Genomic DNA, 20,673 nt, shown 5'->3' with positions numbered 1-20,673 from the left:
AACTATATACGAATTTGGAATTTTATTTTGAATTACATGCAAATATATATTAATGTTGAAGGGCATAAGGGTAGCATAATAATATCCTAAGTAAGGAATTAGTGTGTATAAGCAGCTCTAATAGTCCAAGAGATTGCGTGAGTCATCTCACGCACATCACATCAATGAGAACAATTATTATTTGAGGTAGCCAATGCCCTTTCTCTCTATCTCTCTGAATCAATATCTCTCCATGCTTGGTTCATTCAGAATCTGAAGGTATGTGTGACGGAGCACCTGCCCCCGCCTCCTCCTTCAGATTCAACAATGCCGGTTTCAATTCCTTGTTACAGAACTCTTCATACTCTGTTTTATCGCCCCCTTTCCTCTTCACCTCCACCATCACCAGTTTCGTCGTCAACTCGAACACCTCCGCCGCGATCGTCAATGGCCCTTTCACGCCTTCCCGTGTGCCCTCTAAGCTAACCCTGCAGTCCTTCTTCCTCACGCTAAAACTCACCAATTTTGCGATATCTTCCAGCTTCGATATAATCTTCGACACTGGAGCACTGGACACGAATCTTGCCTCCTCCCCTCCATCCTCGAACAGCCCGGAAAGATCAAATCCCGGGGAAAATGATATTATATCGAATGCATTCAAACTCGCCGGTCTTGGGAGTGAACCCATCTTTCTTCTTGTCTCAATGAATTCGGAATCCGATTCCGATTGAGATTGATCCGACAAGGAATCCACATCTTGGGTGTCGTCCTCCACGTTGCACACCTTATCATCTTCGATGTAGAATTTTATATGCTTATACCTCTTTTTGAACCATCGATTCTCCATGATTTCTGGAATTGTGAAACGGGTTTCCAGATTTGTATCCAAAAGACGAGACAGGAGTCGAACTAGCTCCGGCGAGAACCATCTCGGACACCGGAACTCCCCCTTGTAAATCTTCTTATACATTGCCATGATGTTTTGGTCGTGGAAGGGCAAATAGCCTGCCATCAGAACAAACAGAATAACCCCACATGACCAAATATCGACCTTAGCGGCCTCGTAGCCTTTGCGGGCCAATACCTCCGGAGCAACATACGCCGGTGTACCACAGAAAGTATGGAACAACCCATCTTGTCGAATTTGATCGGAGACGGCGCTTAGGCCAAAATCGGAGACCTTAAGATCCCCATTTTCATCGAGCAATAAATTCTCCGGCTTAAGGTCGCGATGATAAACACCACGCGCGTGGCAAAAGGAAACGGCGGAAATTAATTGCTGAAAATACTTTCGGGCGACCTCTTCCTTCAATCGGCCCTTGGAGACCTTCTTGAAGAGCTCGCCGCCACGGACGTATTCCATAACGAAGTAGATCTTGGTCTTGGTGGCCATAACCTCAAAAAGTTGCACAATGTTGGGATGTCGAACCCGGCGGAGGATTGAGATCTCGCGTTTGATGTGGGCGATTAGTCCGCCCTTGAGAATCTTCTCCTTATCGATGACTTTAATGGCGACACCTTCGTCGGATTTGATGTTTCGGGCATGATAGACCTTTGCAAAGGTCCCATGCCCAAGGAGCTTCCCGATCTCGTACCGCCCCAAAAGAAGAGCCGGCATGTCCTTCCTGGTGCTTTCGGACTTCTTGTCAGAGTCCGGCCGATCGGCCATTGATGAAAACAGAATTGAGGGAAATGGGGAAAATGCAGCAGAGGCGGCGGGGGGAGAATTGTGGGGTTGATTGGGAGCCTAATTCTCTGCAATTAAACTATACGGGAGCAAATTTGGGATGAATTTTGCCGTATTTGGGGTTTCAGAGGAGGCGTGATTATGAAAGATGAGCTTTATTTTTCTTCCAATTTTGGTGAGAGAGATGAAATAAAGAGAGAGAGGAGGAGAGGGCGGGTTTAAATACACGAGGGCTAACAATGGCATCCAAGGGTATATACCATTATTTTATAGCTTCCTTTGCCCTCTTCATCGCCACGTATTCCTGGAAAGTGTTTGTGTAGCGAGGGACACCACATCCCGAGTATTATATTCTCAAAAATTCTTGGTATTATAGTTAGGAATACGCCATATTTGATCTGCAAATTCAATCTCGAACATGGAGCGATCTGTTTTTGAAGACACTATTACTGGATTCAATGCTAGAAATCGTTGGATTTTGGAAGGCTCAAAAGGTGCGTGCAGTTTGAGGAGAATGATCGAAAGTTTCTGTAATTAACTTTGGAGCTTCTATCTAATCTGAAACCAGCCGAATGATAGGAGTTGGGCCGAGGAAACAGTAAAACGTTATTGTGTGGCCAAGACAGGGTTTCGTTGTGGCCCACGCGTGCCCAATTTAAATCTGGTAATGCTGCTCGCATCATACCTGGCAACGCCCTCCCCTCCCTCGGCGAATAAGCTGGATCCGGCGGGGGTAAAGGATGCTAAGCCTGATGGACGGTGTGTGATTCGTTGACATGCTATGTGTACGCAGCTCCCCAACCTTTTCATTACGCCAAACTGCGGTGACACGTGACCGTGAGCTGATAACAAAATGATCTTTCCACGCCTCCAGGGGGCACCTCTACTGTTTTTAGGACATTAATATCACCCATAGTTTACAAAATAGTAAAATATTAATTATAAATTTTTTGTTCAATATACTTTTGACCCATATGTCCTGTTGAGAGCTCACCAAAAGGAGTCAAATCTCAATTAAGAAGAGATTCCATACGCCTTAGGAAAGACTCTATGATGTACTTTGTTCAAAAGATTACTGATAATTGTTGGAAGAGAAGTCTTACCTTGACTAATTAAGGGGTGGTCATAGATTTATAAGTAAGAAATACATCTCCATTGGTATGAGGTAATTTTGAGGAAACAAAAAATAAAGTCACCAGACATTATACTCAAAGTGGATAATATCATATTATTGTGAAGAATCGTGGTCTATAACATATACATCGTTTTAATTGTTATTATACAAGTATGTTGGTAGCATTATTGACCTAACTACGTCTCGTTCAAGTAGGAATGTTCTAGCAAACTCCACGCAAGCACTGACTTATATTTCTTCGATCAAGAAATTGATTGTGACGAATATAGTTTGAATTAAATAATTTATTTATTTTTAAAAGCAAAGATGGAAGAGTACTTGAAAGACCCAACGAGGATAACCGCCCAACCACTCATCAGCTTATTGTTGCAACAAATTAATAAGATGAATGATAGGAATGCCACATGGATATGTATATTATAAGTACATTTTGACAATTTTAATATCGCTCTTGTATTTAAATAATTAAAGTCAACAATGTTAGGAATTATGTCGGTTATTTTGAATTTAAATTTGATGACCTTGACTTAAAACTGTGACAGATGGATGCTAGTTGGCTAAATTCAAAATAAAACAATATATTTATTACAAAGAATGCGCTTTGGATAAGGAAGATATAAGGTTCTCTAAAATACATATAAAATATAAAATCCAAAGAGACGTCCAAGTGGAAAATTCAACCTTTCATGGTATAAAATAATGTCTTGAACTTAAATAGGCTTTTGAACATAGCCTGTTGGGTCGAGTTGGGGTGTCGTTCTTCATGGGCCTTACCGCCCAGAGAGACGTCCAAGTGTAGATGTTGGGTGGGCCGTTGAGTGGAGGATTGTGGCCTAAATGATTGGGTTGAGTTGAGTAAAAGTGATGGATGGATGTGAAGAAAATAATAAGACGAATAGAAGAGTGAGCAGGGCAGAGGCGAAGCATGATGATTAATTGGGGGAGGGCCTTTTTTGCACCCGCCCATAAAGTGCTTAAAAGGAAGGGAATTTGAAGGGCGGCATGTGGTGAAATCTTTTATCTGATGCATGGTCAAGGCTTTCCCTTGAAATTCACAAACTTACTTTAACCCCACTGCCACCACTGCTCACTCCTAATTCCAAAATCCCCTTTCCTTCCCAACCTCACACGCTTAGACTCTCTTTTTTCCCTTTTTCTTCCTACTTTTCAGACCATTTTTCTCCTATCATGTATAAACAGACCATATCTATTGGCGGTGGACTCTAGAATTGTGGTGAGTTGGCGGGGCGATGGAAATTAATCCCTTTACATTATAAGGAAATGATTAAAGAAGAGGGGGAAGTGTGGACCAAGCGGTTGGTGAGGAAGAAGGGCGAAGGGGCTGGGGTCGAAGCTGAATAATCATATTACATTTGGAAAATACAATTTAATTTAGGGAATTAATAAACAAATTATGATTAATTATGATTAATTATGATTAAAGGGGCACCCAAATTTACAGATTTTCACATGGACCCATGTATATTTATGAATAAAAGAAAAGGCAAAAAAAGGAAAGAGAATCAGCAAAATTGATATTTTATGATGTCCACTTAGAAAGAGCAATAATTAGGGACAGAAGGAGAAACACAGCAGGTGGAGAAATTATTGGAAGCTGGGGGCATTTTAGTCACATAGGCGTCGGCAGCCAGTCTTCGTAATTCAGAAGGTTATTTCCGTCATTTCACAAACTCTCTCTCTCTCTCTCTCTCTCTCTCTCTCTCTGTGATACAGTGAAAAAAGAAGAAGCAAAGAAGAGAGACCAAGAAGACAGAGTGCTGGAATCACATGGCCTTGTTTTTCTGTCACCTTTCTCTTTCTTCTCCTCCCTTCTCATCACTGCAATCCCTTTCTTCCTCTTCTTTTTAATCGCCAACTCAACCAACCACTACCTTCCCTTTCCTTCCTTCCTTCTCTCCCATTCGGCTATGGCCGACGTTAAGGTACGTATCTTTTTCTTTTTTCTTTTTTCTTCTTCTTTCTTTCTTTCTTTCTTTCCTGGATTTGAATGTTGCGTTGCGAGATTAGTCGGGGAATATGTGTACATAAGAACATTGCCTGAAGTGTTTCAGCTTCCTCCCGTTTCGTCTCTTCTGTTCTCTTCTTGCGTTTTGTTAGCAGCCTGGACGGTGATCTCGTTCCGCATTGTGAGAAGAGGATCGGGAATACCTTACTTATTCTTCTCTGCCTCGATCTGTCATTTAGATGATTCTGTTTCTGAAGAGTTTCTTGGCTGTATTTGTTTCAATTTCTGTACAGTTTCTGAGAGGTTCTGATCATGTGTAATTTTTAGCTCTTGATCTCTTTCCAGTACTCGAGATTTTATTATTTAATTTCTGTGGCTATCTTTTTGGGTTTAACTAAGCTGATGCATCTATGTTAACTCCATCGATTAAACTTAATACATATATTTATTTATTTATGCTTCGTGAACTAATTTAATTTATGGATCGCACTTGTTACCCTTTGTTTGATATTTGATTAATCTTAAATAACTTGCTTGAGCTATATAGCTCAAGCCTATCTGAAATTATTTTCTTATTATTTTTCAGTGAAGATTGTCCTCCACAGGTCCATGCATTTCAGTTCTTATTTTATTTGGTTTCAGCAACTTCTTTCCTTCGATTTCTTTTCCTACCCCCTCTCTTTTTGGCACTTATTAGGGATCTCTGTTTGTTGGTCTTTCCATTCTTTGTTCTTCTATTCATTTAAAAAAGAAAAAAAATCTCTTGCTGTGGATGTTAGGGCTTCTTTGTGATAGTTGTTTATTAGTGACTTAAACATAGTTTCTATTCTAACATTGGTTATCTTTTACGTGATCCCTCCACTCTAGACAACCAACGTTTCAGTTTCAATTTTCCAATCGATTCCTTCCAGCCTCGTAACACAATATATACTTTGCAGGAAATGTCAGCCCCTGTCATTGATGGAAATGACCCAGTTACTGGTCACATAATATCAACGACTATTGGAGGCAAGAATGGGGAGCCCAAACAGGTTAACATTCACGTCAATCCCGTTCCTCTTACATTCTATTTTCCTCATGTGTATGCTATAAAACATAGAGACTTAGAGATTTCATGTTGTTGGCCAGTATTTATGTTTCTACACAAACTTATGATACTTCTGTTTTTTCTTGGTCCTGTAGACCATAAGTTACATGGCAGAACGTGTTGTTGGAACTGGATCATTTGGTATTGTTTTCAAGGTATTCTAAATGTTACTCCTCTAGCACTTCGATTCTTTTGATATTGTCTTTGATCAAGTAATATATGATGCATACATGTCCTCTTTGTCAGGCCAAATGCTTGGAAACGGGTGAAAATGTGGCTATAAAGAAGGTTTTGCAGGACAGAAGATATAAGAACCGTGAACTCCAGTTAATGCGTGTGATGGATCATCCAAATGTCATTTCCTTAAAGCATTGTTTCTTTTCCACTACTACGAAAGACGAGCTTTTTCTCAACTTGGTTATGGAATATGTTCCCGAAACCATGTTTCGGGTATTGAAGCATTACAGTAATGCAAATCAAAGGATGCCAATCATCTATGTCAAATTATACATGTACCAGGTATAGATAATTCTCCTGTATAATTTCAATTTTTTGATCAACACACTTTTCTTTTCTCATGGCAACTGTTGTTTTTTTCCAGGTTTTTAGGGGCCTGGCCTATATCCACACGGTTCCTGGAGTTTGCCACCGAGATTTGAAGCCTCAAAATATTTTGGTATTGTTCTTTGATGGTTTGAAAGTGGATATGGAAGTTGAAATGATTTTTTGTTGAAAACAACAGTTTATAGAGGCCTATCCTTGTGTTTGATGATTGCCTAATGCCTGTTTGCTTTCTGCAGGTGGATCCTCTTACTCACCAAGTTAAAATATGCGATTTTGGAAGCGCTAAAATGCTTGTACGTTGATAAATTTTCAATATCTTGTTTCTTTCACTTATTTTGTTTCTGACACTTCCAGTGTGTACATTGAAACTTGCTATTTACTTCGTTAGTTTAAAGTTCCTATTTTCCTTTAGAAAACATATTTGCTGTTGTCATTTAAGATTCAAGACTGCCTTGTTACATTGGACGTTGGACTTACAAATCTTGCAAGGTTTTTCCATGCTTATAAGTGAGAACTCCAAACAAACATACCAGGACCAATTGGAGTAATCTCTCGGGTGTGTGGGGTGTAGGTTTCCTGTCCATATGTGACTTTTGCTTATCATAAGAGATCACCAATTCTTTGGATTGGGGCATTGGCTTCCGAAACTTGTTTCTTAGATAGACAGTAGACAATCACTTTTACAAATCTTTCCATGCGGTCTATTTGATTAACAAAACCAGCAGTGAATCACCATGGTTAAGTAGCAAATGGTATATTTTCTTTGGCCCTTTTTCTGCGTTGAGTCTTATTTTGTGTACTCTTATCCGTGTGCTCCAGATGAAAGGTGAAGCCAACGTTTCATACATATGTTCGCGCTTCTATAGGGCACCAGAACTCATCTTTGGAGCTACAGAGTACACAACCTCCATAGATATTTGGTCTGCTGGTTGTGTCCTTGCTGAGCTGCTTTTGGGACAGGTAAGCATTTTCAACATTTCTTTGACTTGAACTTTATCATAACCAGTTTAATGATATTTATGTTTCTGTAGCCTTTGTTTCCTGGAGAAAATGCAGTGGACCAACTCGTAGAGATCATAAAGGTACTATTGATATTATTAGTTCATTACCATTTCCAAATTGTGTACAACTTACCTACTTTGCGATGGTTATCTTTTAGGTTCTTGGTACACCAACTCGTGAAGAAATTCGATGTATGAATCCAAGTTATACAGACTATAGGTTTCCACAGATAAAAGCTCACCCATGGCACAAGGTCAGTAACAAATTCAAGATGATCCTGGGGCCTCTTATCTCCCATGATCTTGTTACTTTTGAGCTTTCTCTACGGGAAGTTGAGCTTTTTCTCTTACATGCTTTATGTTGTTGATCAGGTTTTCCACAAACGGATGCCTCCCGAGGCAATAGATCTGGCTTCTCGATTGCTTCAGTATTCGCCCAGTCTTCGCTGCACCGCAGTAAGTTCAATATGCTCCAGTGTCTGTCTATATAGCTATGTGACATCATCTGTGCACTTCTTTTGAACAGTGGGACCTTTCCATGCTAGAACTTAATCTTTGTTGATTCTTGACCGAATGTAAAAGTAGTTCATTTTTTGTCCTAGTGTATGAACTACACATTTATTTGGCTTACTCTGCAACTATGGTTTATTTTTCTCTTCTTGAGAGTATCTCTTTCTCCATGCAGCTGGAAGCTTGCACGCATCCTTTCTTTGCCGAACTTCGAGAACCCAATGCCCGCCTCCCAAATGGTCGACCATTTCCACCCCTCTTTAACTTCAAACAAGAGGTCTGTTTACCATTTCACCATCTTTCTATGAAAATTTCCTATTCTATTTTCTTGAATTGTATACAACTGTAATTTAGGCATTTTATTGCATGTCTTTTGAGCATCGAAGGCATATAGTTCTATTTGCGATTAAGAAAAACATTCTAAATGGTTTAGTTGTGCCTGTTTTAGGGAGTAGATGAAGGTCCATATTGAATTCAACTGCATCGTGCTATGCATCTGCATTGATAACGATTGAAAATAACTGAAATTATGCTATTCCAATCAATAAATTGTTGTGGATGACTAGCAGTTTACTAGGTTACTCGTCCATTACTATTTTATTTCCATTAAAAAGGTGATTTTTTAATAAGAAACCAAACTTTCATTGAGATAGATAAAAGGTGATGATAATTGAGATTTCTGTTGCAGCTGTCGGGGGCTTCTCCAGAGCTCGTCAACAAGTTGATACCTGATCAAGTGAAACGACAAATGGGTCTTAATTTGCATCTAGCAGTGTCGTAAATATAGGCGTATGTGCAGTTGGATTCTTCTTGTTCATGCGTGGTGCAAAGCCTACTGACCAACTCTAAGTTCAACTCCGCCTGTATTAAACTGGGGCCATTTACATCACTATACTCTGAGACTTGCAGGTCGGGGGGGACTATATACCAACTCTTCCTCGAAATGTTGCCTTGTTCTGTCCAGCCAAATTCCACCCATCCCTCAATCTTAGTTCCGATGATACCTCAAGTTGTTGTATATGTTTGGTAGTATATTGAAGGAAGCCAGAGTTTGACTTAGCAGAAAGCTGCTAGAAGAGGGATAGTAGTAGAGGCCAAATTGTGTATCTTTAGTTAGGAAGAAGCGGGTATCTAATTCTATATGCGGCTGAAGACAAGCAGGGTTAAAATCTAGTTGGTTATTGAGTTTTGTTACCAGTTCCAGGGTGGTTTCAACATGGCTGACTTTAAATTGCAAAAACCTGTAGTTATTATTGTGTTCTAAGAATCTCTCTTCCCTTCTTTAAATTAAACACGAATCTATTTGTTCTTCACATATTCATTTCTTCCTGTTTCTGCTCTCAATCACTGAGAGAAAAAGCTTTGTTCTTTACGTTTCTCAATGGAAAATTTCTGAATTATGCGTAGTGAATTGTTAGCCAACTCGTTAGATTAATAAACGAGAAGTTGTCGCTTTGAACTTTGAAGTAAAGTAATTGTCTATTTGGACATGGTAACATTGGGGGGCTCGTGGCCACTGTCCCTGTCATTGCCCTCTCGAGCTCCTTGGAGCTGCCCCTGCTGCTACTGCTACGCCAACACGGACATGGAAAAACGACGAAATTTCAATATCGAGAGAATAAAAAGAAAAAGAAAAAAAAAGGGGGGGGGGGGGGGGGGGGGGNTGAACTGGCCATTATCTCCGAGAATTGCGTCAAATTCTAAAAGCCGGAATCATTAATGTTGGCGCCACTGGGGCGCAGAGAGACATCGAGCTCTGAAAATTTTATATTCGAGGTTCCCCACTTCCAGTAATGACGATTACATTTCTAAACTGGTATAATCAAAGCTTTTGATTTTCTGTCCATTAATGTCAGAAATCCAACGGCTCATTATTGCCTTACTCATCTGCAGTTCACAGCGAAGATGGAGAAATTACGGTCTTTCACTATCAGGTTTGTTGTTCAATGTGTTTGGCAGGGCAGGGGACAATCTCAGCCATTAAATTACTCCCATCTCGAGATTTCCTGGTCTTGCGGTTCATTTTCTTAATCCACCACTACTTTTTGTCTTTTTCTCTCCGCTTTTTGTACCAGAAATCTAGTTTGTTTTTCAACGCACTATAGCTAGTAGAAATTCTAGAATCAAGATTTTTCAAGCTTGTCATTATTTGCAATTAGATATGGACTCTATACTTTATCACCCGAAAAATTCAATCAAACCTATTATCCTGCAGTTTACCCTACCAAAAGTAGTGGGTTCTAGCTTTTTTCACTTGGGGAACTCTCGCTTTCGTTTCCCCCCCGCTTGGTAATGGAAGTTGTCAAAGTGGTTATATTGCTGTTCATCCTCATCTGGGTCGTCTCTGCCTCAGACAGTCATTTGTCTCCGAAAGGAGTAAACTATGAAGGTCTGGCCATGGCCATTTTATGAATACCCATTTGATGTTATTCCAAATTGGTTGAATGTTTGTGTCTGTATCTCTGATTTCTTGTACTGTTCAGTGGCGGCGTTGATGTCGGTGAAGAGTTGGATACGGGACGAGCGGAGAGTGATGCAAGGATGGGACATCAATTCGGTTGATCCATGCACCTGGAATATGGTTGCTTGCTCTGTTGAGGGCTTTGTGATTTCTCTGTAAGCTTCTCCATTTTGTCTTAAACCTGGTTTTCTATCTCTTTTCTTTCTTTTTTTTTTTCTTGATTTGAATATATTTTGTTGGAATAAATGTCAGATAAAGCTCAAATATGTTACTAATTATTGTTGTTGTTGCTATATAGCGAGATGTCAAATATGGGCTTATCTGGAACGCTTTCCCCTAGCATTGGGAACCTGAGTTATCTTCGGACAATGTGAGCAGTGAGCCTCCCTCTCCCTTCATTGTCTCGAAATCATTTGTTAGACGTCTATAACTATTGTTTTCTGAAGTGAAAATTCAGTGGTTGTTCTTACTCATCTGTTCTTGTCCCATTACTTGGATAGCCTAATGTTAGAATGTTTCTCATTCAAGGTTTATCTCAATTCTTTGAAAGTTCTTTTTTCATGTATTCTATATAAATAATCGCAGGTTCTTGCAAAATAATGAATTATCTGGTCCAATCCCAGATGATATAGGAGAACTTTCAGAGCTTCAGACTCTTGACCTTTCTAACAACCAGTTTGTAGGCGGCATTCCAAGTTCTTTGGGGTCTCTCACTCATTTAAATTACTTGTAAGTATGACTTGATATGCAAAGATTTTTCTTTCTTTCATTCTCTTCTACTTTCTAATTATTGATTCTATTGTTGTCATGTAACCTTTGCCTGCCAAGTTTTCAGGAAGCTCAGCAGTAACAAGTTAAGTGGACCAATTCCGGAATCTGTTGCAAATATTTCAGGCCTTTCCTTCTTGTAAGTATTATTCTATTGCAATTCCTTGTGTTTTGCTGAGTTCACAGAAGTGACCAGATGGTTTGCTCGCTAGGGATCTATCGAATAATAATCTCAGCGGCCCAACTCCAAGAATACTTGCCAAAGAGTACAGGTGAGACTTCATGTCGAGTTAACTTGTCAGAAAACTTGATATCATTCCAAATTCCATCGGTTACTTATAATGATCAGAATAAGCCTATATCTGAGAATGGTTTGTAAAGAGAGGGAATTATGTTTTCCTCCAATGCCATTTACCACCTTTTGACAGTGCTTGCCTTGTTTCTGTAGTGTTGCAGGGAATAGCTTCCTTTGTGCATCTTCATCATCTAAAGTTTGTGGAGTAGTTCCAAAGCCAGTTAATGGTAATACTATTTTATTCTCCCTAGTCGTTGTATCTTGAATGTCAATGGTATAAAACTCATGAATAGCTGTTATCGTTCAGAAACTGGTTCGCCTCAGAAAGATAATGGCCGACATCACTTGATCCTTTCCATAGCTCTAATTGTCAGTTTCACATTTGTGGTTTCTGTTGTGTTACTTGTTGGCTGGGTGCATTGTTATAGATCTCATCTTGTCTTCACGTCCTACGGTACTTTCTGAACTTTGGGATGAACCGATGCCCTTGTACTTTTTTCTTCTTCTTTATTCTCTCTTATAGTCAGAGTATAATGATTGACTCTGCTGCACTTCATTATGATGGTTCATATCTGCAGTGCAGCAAGATTATGAATTTGATATAGGTCATCTGAAAAGGTTTACATTCCGTGAACTACAAAAGGCAACATGTAATTTTAGTCCCCAAAACATCCTGGGACAGGGTGGTTTTGGAGTAGTTTATAAAGGTTATCTTCCAAATGGAACATATGTTGCTGTCAAGAGACTGAGAGATCCAAATTATACTGGAGAAGTGCAGTTTCAAACAGAAGTTGAAATGATTGGCTTAGCCGTGCACCGCAACCTCTTGCGTTTGTATGGCTTTTGTATGACGCCAGATGAGAGATTGCTCGTTTATCCATATATGCCAAATGGAAGCGTTGCTGACCGCCTGAGAGGTTTGTTTTAACAAATGACGATGACATATGTATAATCTGCTTTGGACAAACTAGATTGAATAGTGCTTCTTTATTTGTATTTACTGCTATATTTTGGTTGTTTATATGCCATCCACTTTCAGATGCAGGCCAGGAGAAGCCAACATTGAATTGGAACAGAAGATTGTGTATTGCCCTTGGTGCAGCTCGTGGACTTGTATACTTGCATGAGCAGTGTAACCCAAAAATTATTCACCGGGATGTGAAAGCTGCAAATATTCTTCTAGATGAAAGCTTTGAAGCGGTGGTGGGGGATTTTGGTCTGGCAAAGATGTTAGATAGGAGAGATTCACATGTTACTACTGCTGTTAGGGGCACTGTGGGACATATTGCCCCGGAATATCTTTCAACTGGACAATCTTCAGAAAAGACTGATGTTTTTGGATTTGGCATATTGGTTCTGGAACTCTTAACAGGCCAAAAAGCACTAGATGCTGGCAATGGCCAAGTTCGAAAGGGAATGATCCTCGAATGGGTACGTAGGGTCTCTCCTGTTATGCGTTGTTTGATTATCTGTAACAGCTTAAGTCGACCCCTAGTAGATATTGTCCTCTTTGGACTTTCCTTCAAGGTTTTTAAAACGCGTCTGCTAGCCTAAGCCCACCACTAACAGATATTGTCTTTGTTGGGCTTTCTATGTCGGGCTTCCCCTCAAGGTTTTTAAAACGCAGCTCCTAGGAAGAGGTTTTTATACCCTTATAAAAATGCTTCGTTCTCTTCCCAAACCGATGTGCGATCTCACCTTAAACAAAGATAACTACGTGCTTTTATAATTTCATGAAGAGTCTTCATTTTTAATCTCAACTTCATAATGATATCTGACAAAAAAAAAGTGAAATGAGCAGGTTAGAACATTACATGAGGAGAAGAGGCTAGATGTGCTGGTGGACAGGGATCTAAAAGGATGTTATGATGCAATGGAGCTGGAAAAAGCTGTAGAGTTGGCTCTACAGTGTACTCAGTCACATCCACAACTCAGACCGAAGATGTCCGAGATCTTGAAGGTTGTAGAAGGTCTGGTTGGACAGTCGAGTCAAATGGAGGAATCACCAGGTGGAGCAGGAAGTGTTTATGAGAATAGAGCTCACAGTTTCTCCACAAAGTACTGTGATATTCATGAAGAGTCTTCATTTGTCATCGAAGCCATGGAGCTTTCAGGACCCCGTTGAAAGCAAATAGTTTATCAAAACATAATCAGTTTTGCATCTCACAAGAGATGGAAAGCATTTACGTCCATCACCAAATCCAGAAAGCTAACGGCGGGCCCTCGTGATGACTGATGTCACTGAATTTATTTTGTATTGTAGGATTCGTGAAAGAAAAAAACATTCAGTCACATGAAAAAATTTCCCAAAATCAATGAAGAATTAACTTCAAATGGTGAAGTGAAACGATAAAGAGTTACCGTTCTTCTCTCCAATCGATGTAGTATCTCACAATCCACCTGTTCTCGTTGGCACACCACTCAGTGTCTGGCTCTAATACCATTTGTAATAGCCCAAGTCTATTGTTAGTAGAGAACTTTCCTTCGAAGTTTTTAAAATGCATTTGCTAGAGAGAGGTTTCCACCTCCTTATAAAGAATGTTCCGTTTCTCTTCCTAATCCACGTAGAATCTCATGTTAACTAATTTTGAGGTTTGAGATTCTTTACGGGACAAAACAAAGTAGGAAGAGGAGGAACGGGGATAAAACAAAGTAGGAAGAGGAGGAACCGTGATGATGGAGTTGAAGAAGCTTTATCCAAGCATGGCTGTAAATCATGTTTGAGAAGAAGATTGTTTCATCTCTTCCCTTAAGGAAGCAAAATAAAACATGGGATTAGCCTAATACCTCCTTTCATTGCCTGCCATTAGTTTTGTTATTTGGAAGTCACGCTGTCTTCTGACTTGTGACAACTCTAATTCCCCACTTCCCTTCTTAATCATTTTGGTTCCTTTGCATTCAACTCTCCTCTTATTGGAGCTTCCTCTAATAATTAGGCATAATGCATATGAGTCTCAAGAACGAGCATTTAAACTCGGTCCTACCTTCCTCTTTTAATTTCATATTACTATCCCAATCAACAACATTTAGGGATAGAGAGATTCAAATCTTTAATATCTTAATTATAACTACAAAAAAGAATGATATTTATGACCCGAAAAAGTAACAAATATCTTGTGGAACAAACTTATATTAATTGGATTGTATCCCTAGAGAATCTGTGCAATAGGCTTTTAAAATTGTTTGTGGATGATGAGGTAAGTAGAAGGGTATGTTGAGTGCTAGGTGGGGGAAAGAGACATGGGCAAGGATTTAACCGATGGAGATGGGCCTTTTTGTCACAGAGAAAAGAATTAAATGCAAGGAAGGGGAAGACCAAAGAAAAAAAAATGTATATAAAAGTGAGATAAAAAGGGTTCCAATTGGTGCAGGTAGCACAAAGTTTTGTGTATGGATAAAGCAAGTGCCCAACTTGTGTTCTTTTTTCCAGATTATCTTCAACTTTTTAAATTCAACTAATGTTGGAAGTTGTCCAAATTGAATATGGTAATCTCTATTTGTTTATTCCAATGCCTTCTGTAACTAAAACAAGTTGAAAGTGTCAAATCAAAGCTTTGGAATTTAAATAATGATTCATAGTTTGTTCTTTCATTGATTTCTTTACCTTATCATGGCTGCCCAGAATATTGTATATGCCCTCTCATACTCTTTTTTTGCCTTTTTTGTTCTTGGTGGTGGTAAAGTATTGTGCTTTAATGTGTTAAGCTTTGATAAATAACATGATTTTCAAAACCCATAAAAGATTAATGTCAATATTCGAGAATATTACATTACAAAAAGAGGAGAAAAGAAGGAAGAATTTGAATATAATATTGTTAGAGAACATCTTCTTTACTTGATCTTCAATTGTACCAATTACTTTTTGGTTCATTGCATGAAAAGAATTAAAATTTGAATTACTTAGAATGCATCCAACTGGGACATGGAGGAGCTGAGAGACATGAATAACGACAAGGCGTGGAGTGAAGTCCGAGGACAAATTGAAGCTTAACAAATAAAAATGTTGGATATATATTTTTTTTCCTTTTGTTTTAACCCAAATTGTCGCCTATTCAACTCCCCTCGGTTGCACACTTTTCCCCTCGGAATATTGATTTTTTCTTCTTTAGTTTTTTAAGGTCACATCGAGAGATCAGTGCCGGAAAGAGATAGAGAGAGGGAGGGGGAAATAGGGTCTTTCAGCAGTGGAGGAATCCAATTGGAGACGACCCAGATGGCCAGAGCTCTTATTTTGTTCATTTTCAATTCCTGAAGTAAACGCTTTCGCCTGAAGAAATTTCTGCATTTAAAAGTAAACTCTCCACTCTCCTCAGCAACAAGGCCTTCATATCTTTCTTCCTTTACATGATTGATTACCCACTTGGATTTTCGTATGCATTTTTCATTACGTATCGATTGGTTTGATGGAAAGTGATGCATTCTGATGGTGTGTTGAGTTATTAGTTTTGTGAACGAAGTATTTCAGAACAACTTCTGCGGGTAACTGGGTTTCTGGGGAGAACCCTTTTGTTAGATGGATCGAGAAGAACCAGAGGGTCCTAAACCCATTGTTGATTTGGTTAATGGCGATAGGATCGAGGCCACCATTGTGGTAATCCCAGAAGGCGCCGCCTCTGCTGGCGGCACGCCGGGGACTGAACTGGTTAATCGAGAGACAAGAGAGGGTTCGAATATGAACCCATCAGAAACTGTAGTGGTTATTGATTCAGATAGAACAGCATGTGGGGTTGTAGATGGAGAATCGATTGAGAAGAAGAATGGAATGGGGTTGAGGAAGGATTTTGAAAAGAGGAATGTAAAATCGAATAAGGAGAATCCGGTGTTGATAAATGTAAGGCAAAAAGGGGGTAAAGGGTTTAATGAAGAGTGGAATGGAGAAAGGGTGTGTAGGATCTGCCATTTGGCTTCCGACCAAGCTTCAGGGGCTAAGACTGGGACCAGTACTTCAGAATTGATTCAACTTGGCTGTGACTGCAAAGATGAGCTGGGAATTGCGCATACTCACTGTGCTGAGGCATGGTTCAAGCTCAAAGGAAACAGGTTCTTCTCTCTCTCTCTCTCTTCTGGTTTAATGCCTTTTGCTCTGAGGAGATTAAATTGCTATGAACACGAGAAAAAACTTAGTCTACCCTTGAATTTGTCTCATACTATCAATTTAAAGCCATCGCTGCTACACCTACTTGGTTGTGAAATACCAAGTAGTCTACCCGTGAGGGTTTCCAATTCAGTTGTTCGTTGTAGCCTTGACGAACTTTAACTGGTTTTTTGGGGTAGTATCCGCTGTTGATAAATTGATTGTTGATTGTGAGAGAGGAACCAGTGCGAGCAAGATATGGAGCCCCAAAGAGAGTGGACACTGGACAGTGTGTCAGCGAGAATGCTAAGCTCCGAAAAGGGTGGATGATGAGATTTCACATCGATTGGAGAGAAGAACGAGTGTCAGCGAGGATGCTAAGGTTCGAAGGGAGAGTGAATTGTGAGATCCCACGTTTGTTGGAAAGGGAAACAAAACATTCTTTATAAGAGTGTGTTCCTTCTAACCTCTTAAGTGGAATACTAACTGTTGTTGAGTTGAGAATGATATTTGATGGCTGATTGTGTTTGTGATATATTCAAGGATACGTTCCTGTTTCAGAGCTTTTGGCATGTCAGTTACAAAGTGCCAAAACTACGGCATGCCGATTAGAAACTCCTGCTTTTAAACTACATTGTCTTTCATATTGTGAAATGAGCTGATGGTTATCTAATCACAATGCTTATTGCTTGCCACAGAATGTGCGAAATTTGTGGCGAGACCGCGAAGAACGTCGAAGGAGTCGGGGACAACCAATTTATGGAAGAGTGGAACGAGGGAAGATCAGTAGATAGCAATGGAAACATATCAAACAGGGGTGGGAGATGTTGGAGGGGACAGCCATTGTGTAACTTCTTGATGGCATGTCTGGTAATAGCTTTTGTTCTTCCATGGTTTTTTCGTATAAACATTTTCTAGCAAGTGTGGAATAATAGAAATGATTGCTCTTTTCCATTTTAAGTTTGGTTGAATGCTGGTGGTTTAAACCCTGTAAATCTTACCATCTTGCTAAACCCATGAATTTGTGGCTGTTTCTTGTTGCTTATTCACTGCAGTTTCTGCAGCTTCTGCCTCATGAATTGCTCCAATATTTATCATATATTCGTTTATCACAGTTTGTATTTTGGTTGCATCTGAATTTTGTTGTTAGTAAAGCTTTGGTTAATGATCCTTCATACTAATGTATGCACTTTTAAATCCATACGTAACTGATAGATGCAGACAGATCTATGCTATTATAGATGTATGAAAACGAGCATAGGTTGCTACTATAACTTACTCACATATGGATCTATAAAAGATATTTGTGAGATCTCGATATTTGCTACTAGAACGAACATTGTTTACAAAGGTGTATAAATCTTTTTCTAGTAGACACGTTTTAAAATCGTGCCGTTATGTAATAGGTCAAAATAGACAATATTTGTGTGAGTTTGGGCTATTACACTTTTCGAACTTTTTTTTTAGTAATGTTTGAATTTTTCGAAATGAACATATGGTTGGACAAAACTTGGTTTGGACATATGGTCATTTTCAATTTCATGACTCATTTCAATAATACAAATAACTTTCAAATTTTCATTCCTTACCGGAGTGTGAAAACCTCTCATAACAGACACGTTTTAAAACTGTGAGGTTGACAACGATATGTAACGAGTCAAAGTTCTAATAAACACACTTTAAAACAGTGAGCTTGACGACCATACGTAACGAGTCAAAGATGACAATATCTATTAAAGGTAGGGTTGGGCTCTGATAGACGCCGTCTTAAAATTGTGAAACTAACAACGAGACCCGTTTTAAAATTGTGAGACTAACAACGTACAAAATTGTGTAAAAGATAAATAAATGTGTGTTTTTTTTTTTTCCAATTTGACCCTAAACCATGAGGGGGCAGTTTCGTCAATTGATTGTCTAAGGGAGAGTATTAATAGCTTTAAAACCCTAGCATTTACTCTTCTCGCACTTGTCTCCTTCCCGAGCTTCGTTTTCTGCTCTGAACTTCGAGACGGCTTTAATGGTACCTCCACCTCTTTCGTTTGATTTTGGTTTGGATTCAAGCATCCAATACGTTTTTGCGTGTTTAGATTTCTAATTTAGTTTGACTGTACAACATTGCATTTCAGGCGTCAGAGAAGAAGCTATCTAATCCTATGCGCGATATCAAAGTCCAAAAACTCGTTCTCAACATCTCTGTTGGTGAAAGTGGTGATCGTCTTACCAGAGCCGCAAAGGTTTCTTTACCGTCTGTTACTTGTCCATTCGGTTCTTTTCTGTATAATTTCTGTAAAATCTTAACAATGATTATGGTATTTCTTTTTGTACTTTAGGTGCTCGAGCAGCTCAGTGGGCAATCTCCAGTCTTTTCCAAGGGTATAATTACCTTTACCTTTTAGTCACTGTTATGAATTCCCGTTTCTATCTTCTTCATTCATTTCCTGAAATTTGTGGGCATGTCTTGCTGGAATGTTGTGATTGAAATAGCTCGGTATACCGTTCGATCGTTTGGGATCAGGCGTAACGAAAAGATCGCGTGTTATGTGACCGTGAGGGGTGATAAAGCAATGCAGCTTCTTGAGAGTGGTTTGAAGGTTAAGGAGTATGAGCTATTGCGCCGGAACTTTAGCGATACTGGTTGCTTTGGTTTCGGAATTCAGGAGCATATTGATCTCGGAATTAAGTGAGTTGTCTAACATTTCTCTTGTATTTTTCAGTGATTTTTTTCTTACCATCTTGTTATTGTTTATTTTTCTTGTAACGGTTTTGTTTGTTGATGATGCTGATTAATATAGACTTTGTACAAATCAGGATTTCGGCTTATAATATGCAAGTGTGCTCATAGAACCTTCGTGAAATACTTAAGAAGAAGAGAGGGAATTGAGGAATTTTAATTTTAGAACTATAATAACTTAGTTCCGCCAGTTGGCTTATAATAATCATACTTTGCATCTGTGATTGGATTTGCTTCGTTGTCTGACCCGTAGTTGGATTCAGAACATGGGTTCTTCAACTGTTGTGCGCACAAAAATTATTGTGACAGACCAATCCAAGTCATACACACCTGTTCTATGCTGGGATTTATATAACTAAGATAGAAACTTTCATTCATATAAAGCATGGATTGTGTAAGCTTTGGAGAGAGATACGAACTAAATGCAAACGTACTTGATGCTGTTGGATAATGATGTTGTAGGATCTCAAATTATCTGCGAAGTGATGTCCAACATATATTTCAGTGTCTTATTTATATCGATCTTGAACCAAAACCAAGGAGAATATTCACCTTTAGTCCAACTTTACAAATGCTCAGCTTTCATTTCTCGAGGCTTTAACTATTTTGAGTTCATCACTGACGTTCATTGTCTTCAAATAACTTTCTGGTATATCATGTGTATCTCAATGCCACATTTTTCTATTCTCGGAGTAATTTTTTATGCAAGAAGAGTTCGGTGGTGCAAATGCTGGCACCTACGAGTTTTGTGACAATGAAATATTATTGTAAAACAGTTTAAACTGACAAGTAATTTAGTTTCTCTTGTTCTAAACTCCTCTTTTTCAAACTTTGCTACAGGTATGATCCTTCTACGGGTATTTATGGTATGGACTTCTATGTTGTTCTGGAACGACCAGGTTACCGTGTAGGTCGTCGCCGTAGATGCAAATCAAGTGTTGGAATTCAGCATAGAGTCACTAAAGAGGATGCCATGAAGTGGTTCCAAGTCAAATATGAAGGAGTTATTCTGAACAAGTCTCAAAATATATCCTAGAAAAGGTTCTCTACTATCTTTGATGGCATGTTCAAATTTTGGCAATGTGTTTAGTACTTTAAGATTTGTCTGTCAGAGCTATTTCTTTTTTAAGGAGAGTTTAAGCATTTCTTATTCTATAGTGTACTTTGTTTCAACTCAGTATACAATTTTTTTGGTTGATAGGGTGCCAATTGTTTTGTTATGAAACCATAGTACGTTAGCTGGCTTTTAGTAGAAGTGTTTCGTTCTCTAAACTAACATCAAACCTCTAGATAAAAGTTCTCTTTTAACTTCTCACCCCAACTAGAATTCCGTAAACCTCCCTACCTTTTTTCTCGTGCGAGACCAAGACGGGATTTAAATTTTAAAAAGTTCTAAAAAATTACCTTTACTTGCA

At 39.1% G+C, this 20,673-nt stretch overlaps 5 protein-coding genes across 6 annotated transcripts; 4 read left to right on the top strand and 1 right to left on the bottom strand.

Moving 5' to 3' along the window:
• Positions 1-5: 5 nt before the first annotated feature.
• Positions 6-2,568, bottom strand: LOC111803170 (CBL-interacting serine/threonine-protein kinase 12-like). Its single transcript, XM_023687455.1, has one exon. The coding sequence runs from the start codon at positions 1,646-1,648 to the stop codon at positions 242-244; it is 1,407 nt and encodes a 468-aa protein (XP_023543223.1). The 5' UTR covers positions 1,649-2,568; the 3' UTR covers positions 6-241.
• Positions 2,569-4,515: 1,947 nt separating this feature from the next.
• Positions 4,516-9,246, top strand: LOC111804076 (shaggy-related protein kinase eta). Of its 2 annotated transcripts, none has more exons than XM_023688758.1 (12): positions 4,516-4,744; positions 5,706-5,798; positions 5,950-6,009; positions 6,101-6,373; positions 6,456-6,530; positions 6,655-6,711; positions 7,238-7,378; positions 7,450-7,500; positions 7,578-7,673; positions 7,792-7,875; positions 8,105-8,206; positions 8,618-9,246. In XM_023688758.1, exons 1-12 carry the CDS (start codon positions 4,730-4,732, stop codon positions 8,708-8,710), a joined length of 1,140 nt encoding a protein of 379 aa, XP_023544526.1. In that variant the 5' UTR covers positions 4,516-4,729; the 3' UTR covers positions 8,711-9,246. The 2 variants fall into 2 exon arrangements, with proteins under 2 accessions (XP_023544526.1, XP_023544527.1); XM_023688759.1 differs by lacking the exon at positions 4,516-4,744 and adding an exon at positions 4,770-5,070.
• A 440-nt stretch (positions 9,247-9,686) lies between these two features.
• On the top strand, positions 9,687-13,870 carry LOC111804075 (probable LRR receptor-like serine/threonine-protein kinase At5g45780). The gene is made up of 13 exons (XM_023688757.1): positions 9,687-9,745; positions 9,823-9,946; positions 10,145-10,318; positions 10,413-10,545; positions 10,689-10,760; positions 10,976-11,119; positions 11,226-11,297; positions 11,371-11,430; positions 11,607-11,680; positions 11,761-11,907; positions 12,032-12,370; positions 12,493-12,884; positions 13,255-13,870. Exons 3-13 carry the CDS (start codon positions 10,222-10,224, stop codon positions 13,576-13,578), a joined length of 1,854 nt encoding a protein of 617 aa, XP_023544525.1. The 5' UTR covers positions 9,687-9,745; positions 9,823-9,946; positions 10,145-10,221; the 3' UTR covers positions 13,579-13,870.
• Positions 13,871-15,481: 1,611 nt separating this feature from the next.
• Positions 15,482-17,659, top strand: LOC111804074. The gene is made up of 2 exons (XM_023688756.1): positions 15,482-16,493; positions 17,226-17,659. The coding sequence occupies exons 1-2, from the start codon at positions 15,967-15,969 to the stop codon at positions 17,443-17,445; spliced, it is 747 nt and encodes a 248-aa protein (XP_023544524.1). The 5' UTR covers positions 15,482-15,966; the 3' UTR covers positions 17,446-17,659.
• Positions 17,660-18,456: 797 nt separating this feature from the next.
• LOC111804073 (60S ribosomal protein L11-1-like) lies at positions 18,457-20,483 on the top strand. The gene is made up of 5 exons (XM_023688754.1): positions 18,457-18,547; positions 18,654-18,761; positions 18,858-18,900; positions 19,012-19,207; positions 20,099-20,483. Exons 1-5 carry the CDS (start codon positions 18,545-18,547, stop codon positions 20,292-20,294), a joined length of 546 nt encoding a protein of 181 aa, XP_023544522.1. The 5' UTR covers positions 18,457-18,544; the 3' UTR covers positions 20,295-20,483.
• The last annotated feature ends 190 nt before the right edge of the window (positions 20,484-20,673 follow it).

The sequence above is a fragment of the Cucurbita pepo genome, chromosome LG10 (assembly GCF_002806865.2).
Source record: "Cucurbita pepo subsp. pepo cultivar mu-cu-16 chromosome LG10, ASM280686v2, whole genome shotgun sequence".
Taxonomy (NCBI): domain Eukaryota; kingdom Viridiplantae; phylum Streptophyta; class Magnoliopsida; order Cucurbitales; family Cucurbitaceae; genus Cucurbita; species Cucurbita pepo.
The sequence above is the reverse complement of the archived record's forward strand: the minus strand, read 5'-3'. Positions and strand labels throughout refer to the sequence as shown.

Coding starts and splice junctions, on each gene's coding strand:
- LOC111803170 (XM_023687455.1), bottom strand. CDS start 1,648: ATGGCCGATCGGCCGGACTCTGACAAGAAGTCCGAAAGCACCAGGAAG.
- LOC111804076 (XM_023688758.1), top strand. Junction 6,374..6,455: donor TCAAATTATACATGTACCAG/GTATAGATAATT, acceptor GTTTTTTTCCAG/GTTTTTAGGGGCCTGGCCTA. Junction 8,207..8,617: donor TCTTTAACTTCAAACAAGAG/GTCTGTTTACCA, acceptor TTTCTGTTGCAG/CTGTCGGGGGCTTCTCCAGA.
- LOC111804075 (XM_023688757.1), top strand. CDS start 10,222: ATGGAAGTTGTCAAAGTGGTTATATTGCTGTTCATCCTCATCTGGGTC. Junction 10,546..10,688: donor GAGGGCTTTGTGATTTCTCT/GTAAGCTTCTCC, acceptor GTTGCTATATAG/CGAGATGTCAAATATGGGCT. Junction 12,885..13,254: donor AGGGAATGATCCTCGAATGG/GTACGTAGGGTC, acceptor TGAAATGAGCAG/GTTAGAACATTACATGAGGA.
- LOC111804074 (XM_023688756.1), top strand. CDS start 15,967: ATGGATCGAGAAGAACCAGAGGGTCCTAAACCCATTGTTGATTTGGTT. Junction 16,494..17,225: donor TTCAAGCTCAAAGGAAACAG/GTTCTTCTCTCT, acceptor TGCTTGCCACAG/AATGTGCGAAATTTGTGGCG.
- LOC111804073 (XM_023688754.1), top strand. Junction 18,901..19,011: donor ATCTCCAGTCTTTTCCAAGG/GTATAATTACCT, acceptor TGATTGAAATAG/CTCGGTATACCGTTCGATCG. Junction 19,208..20,098: donor CATATTGATCTCGGAATTAA/GTGAGTTGTCTA, acceptor ACTTTGCTACAG/GTATGATCCTTCTACGGGTA.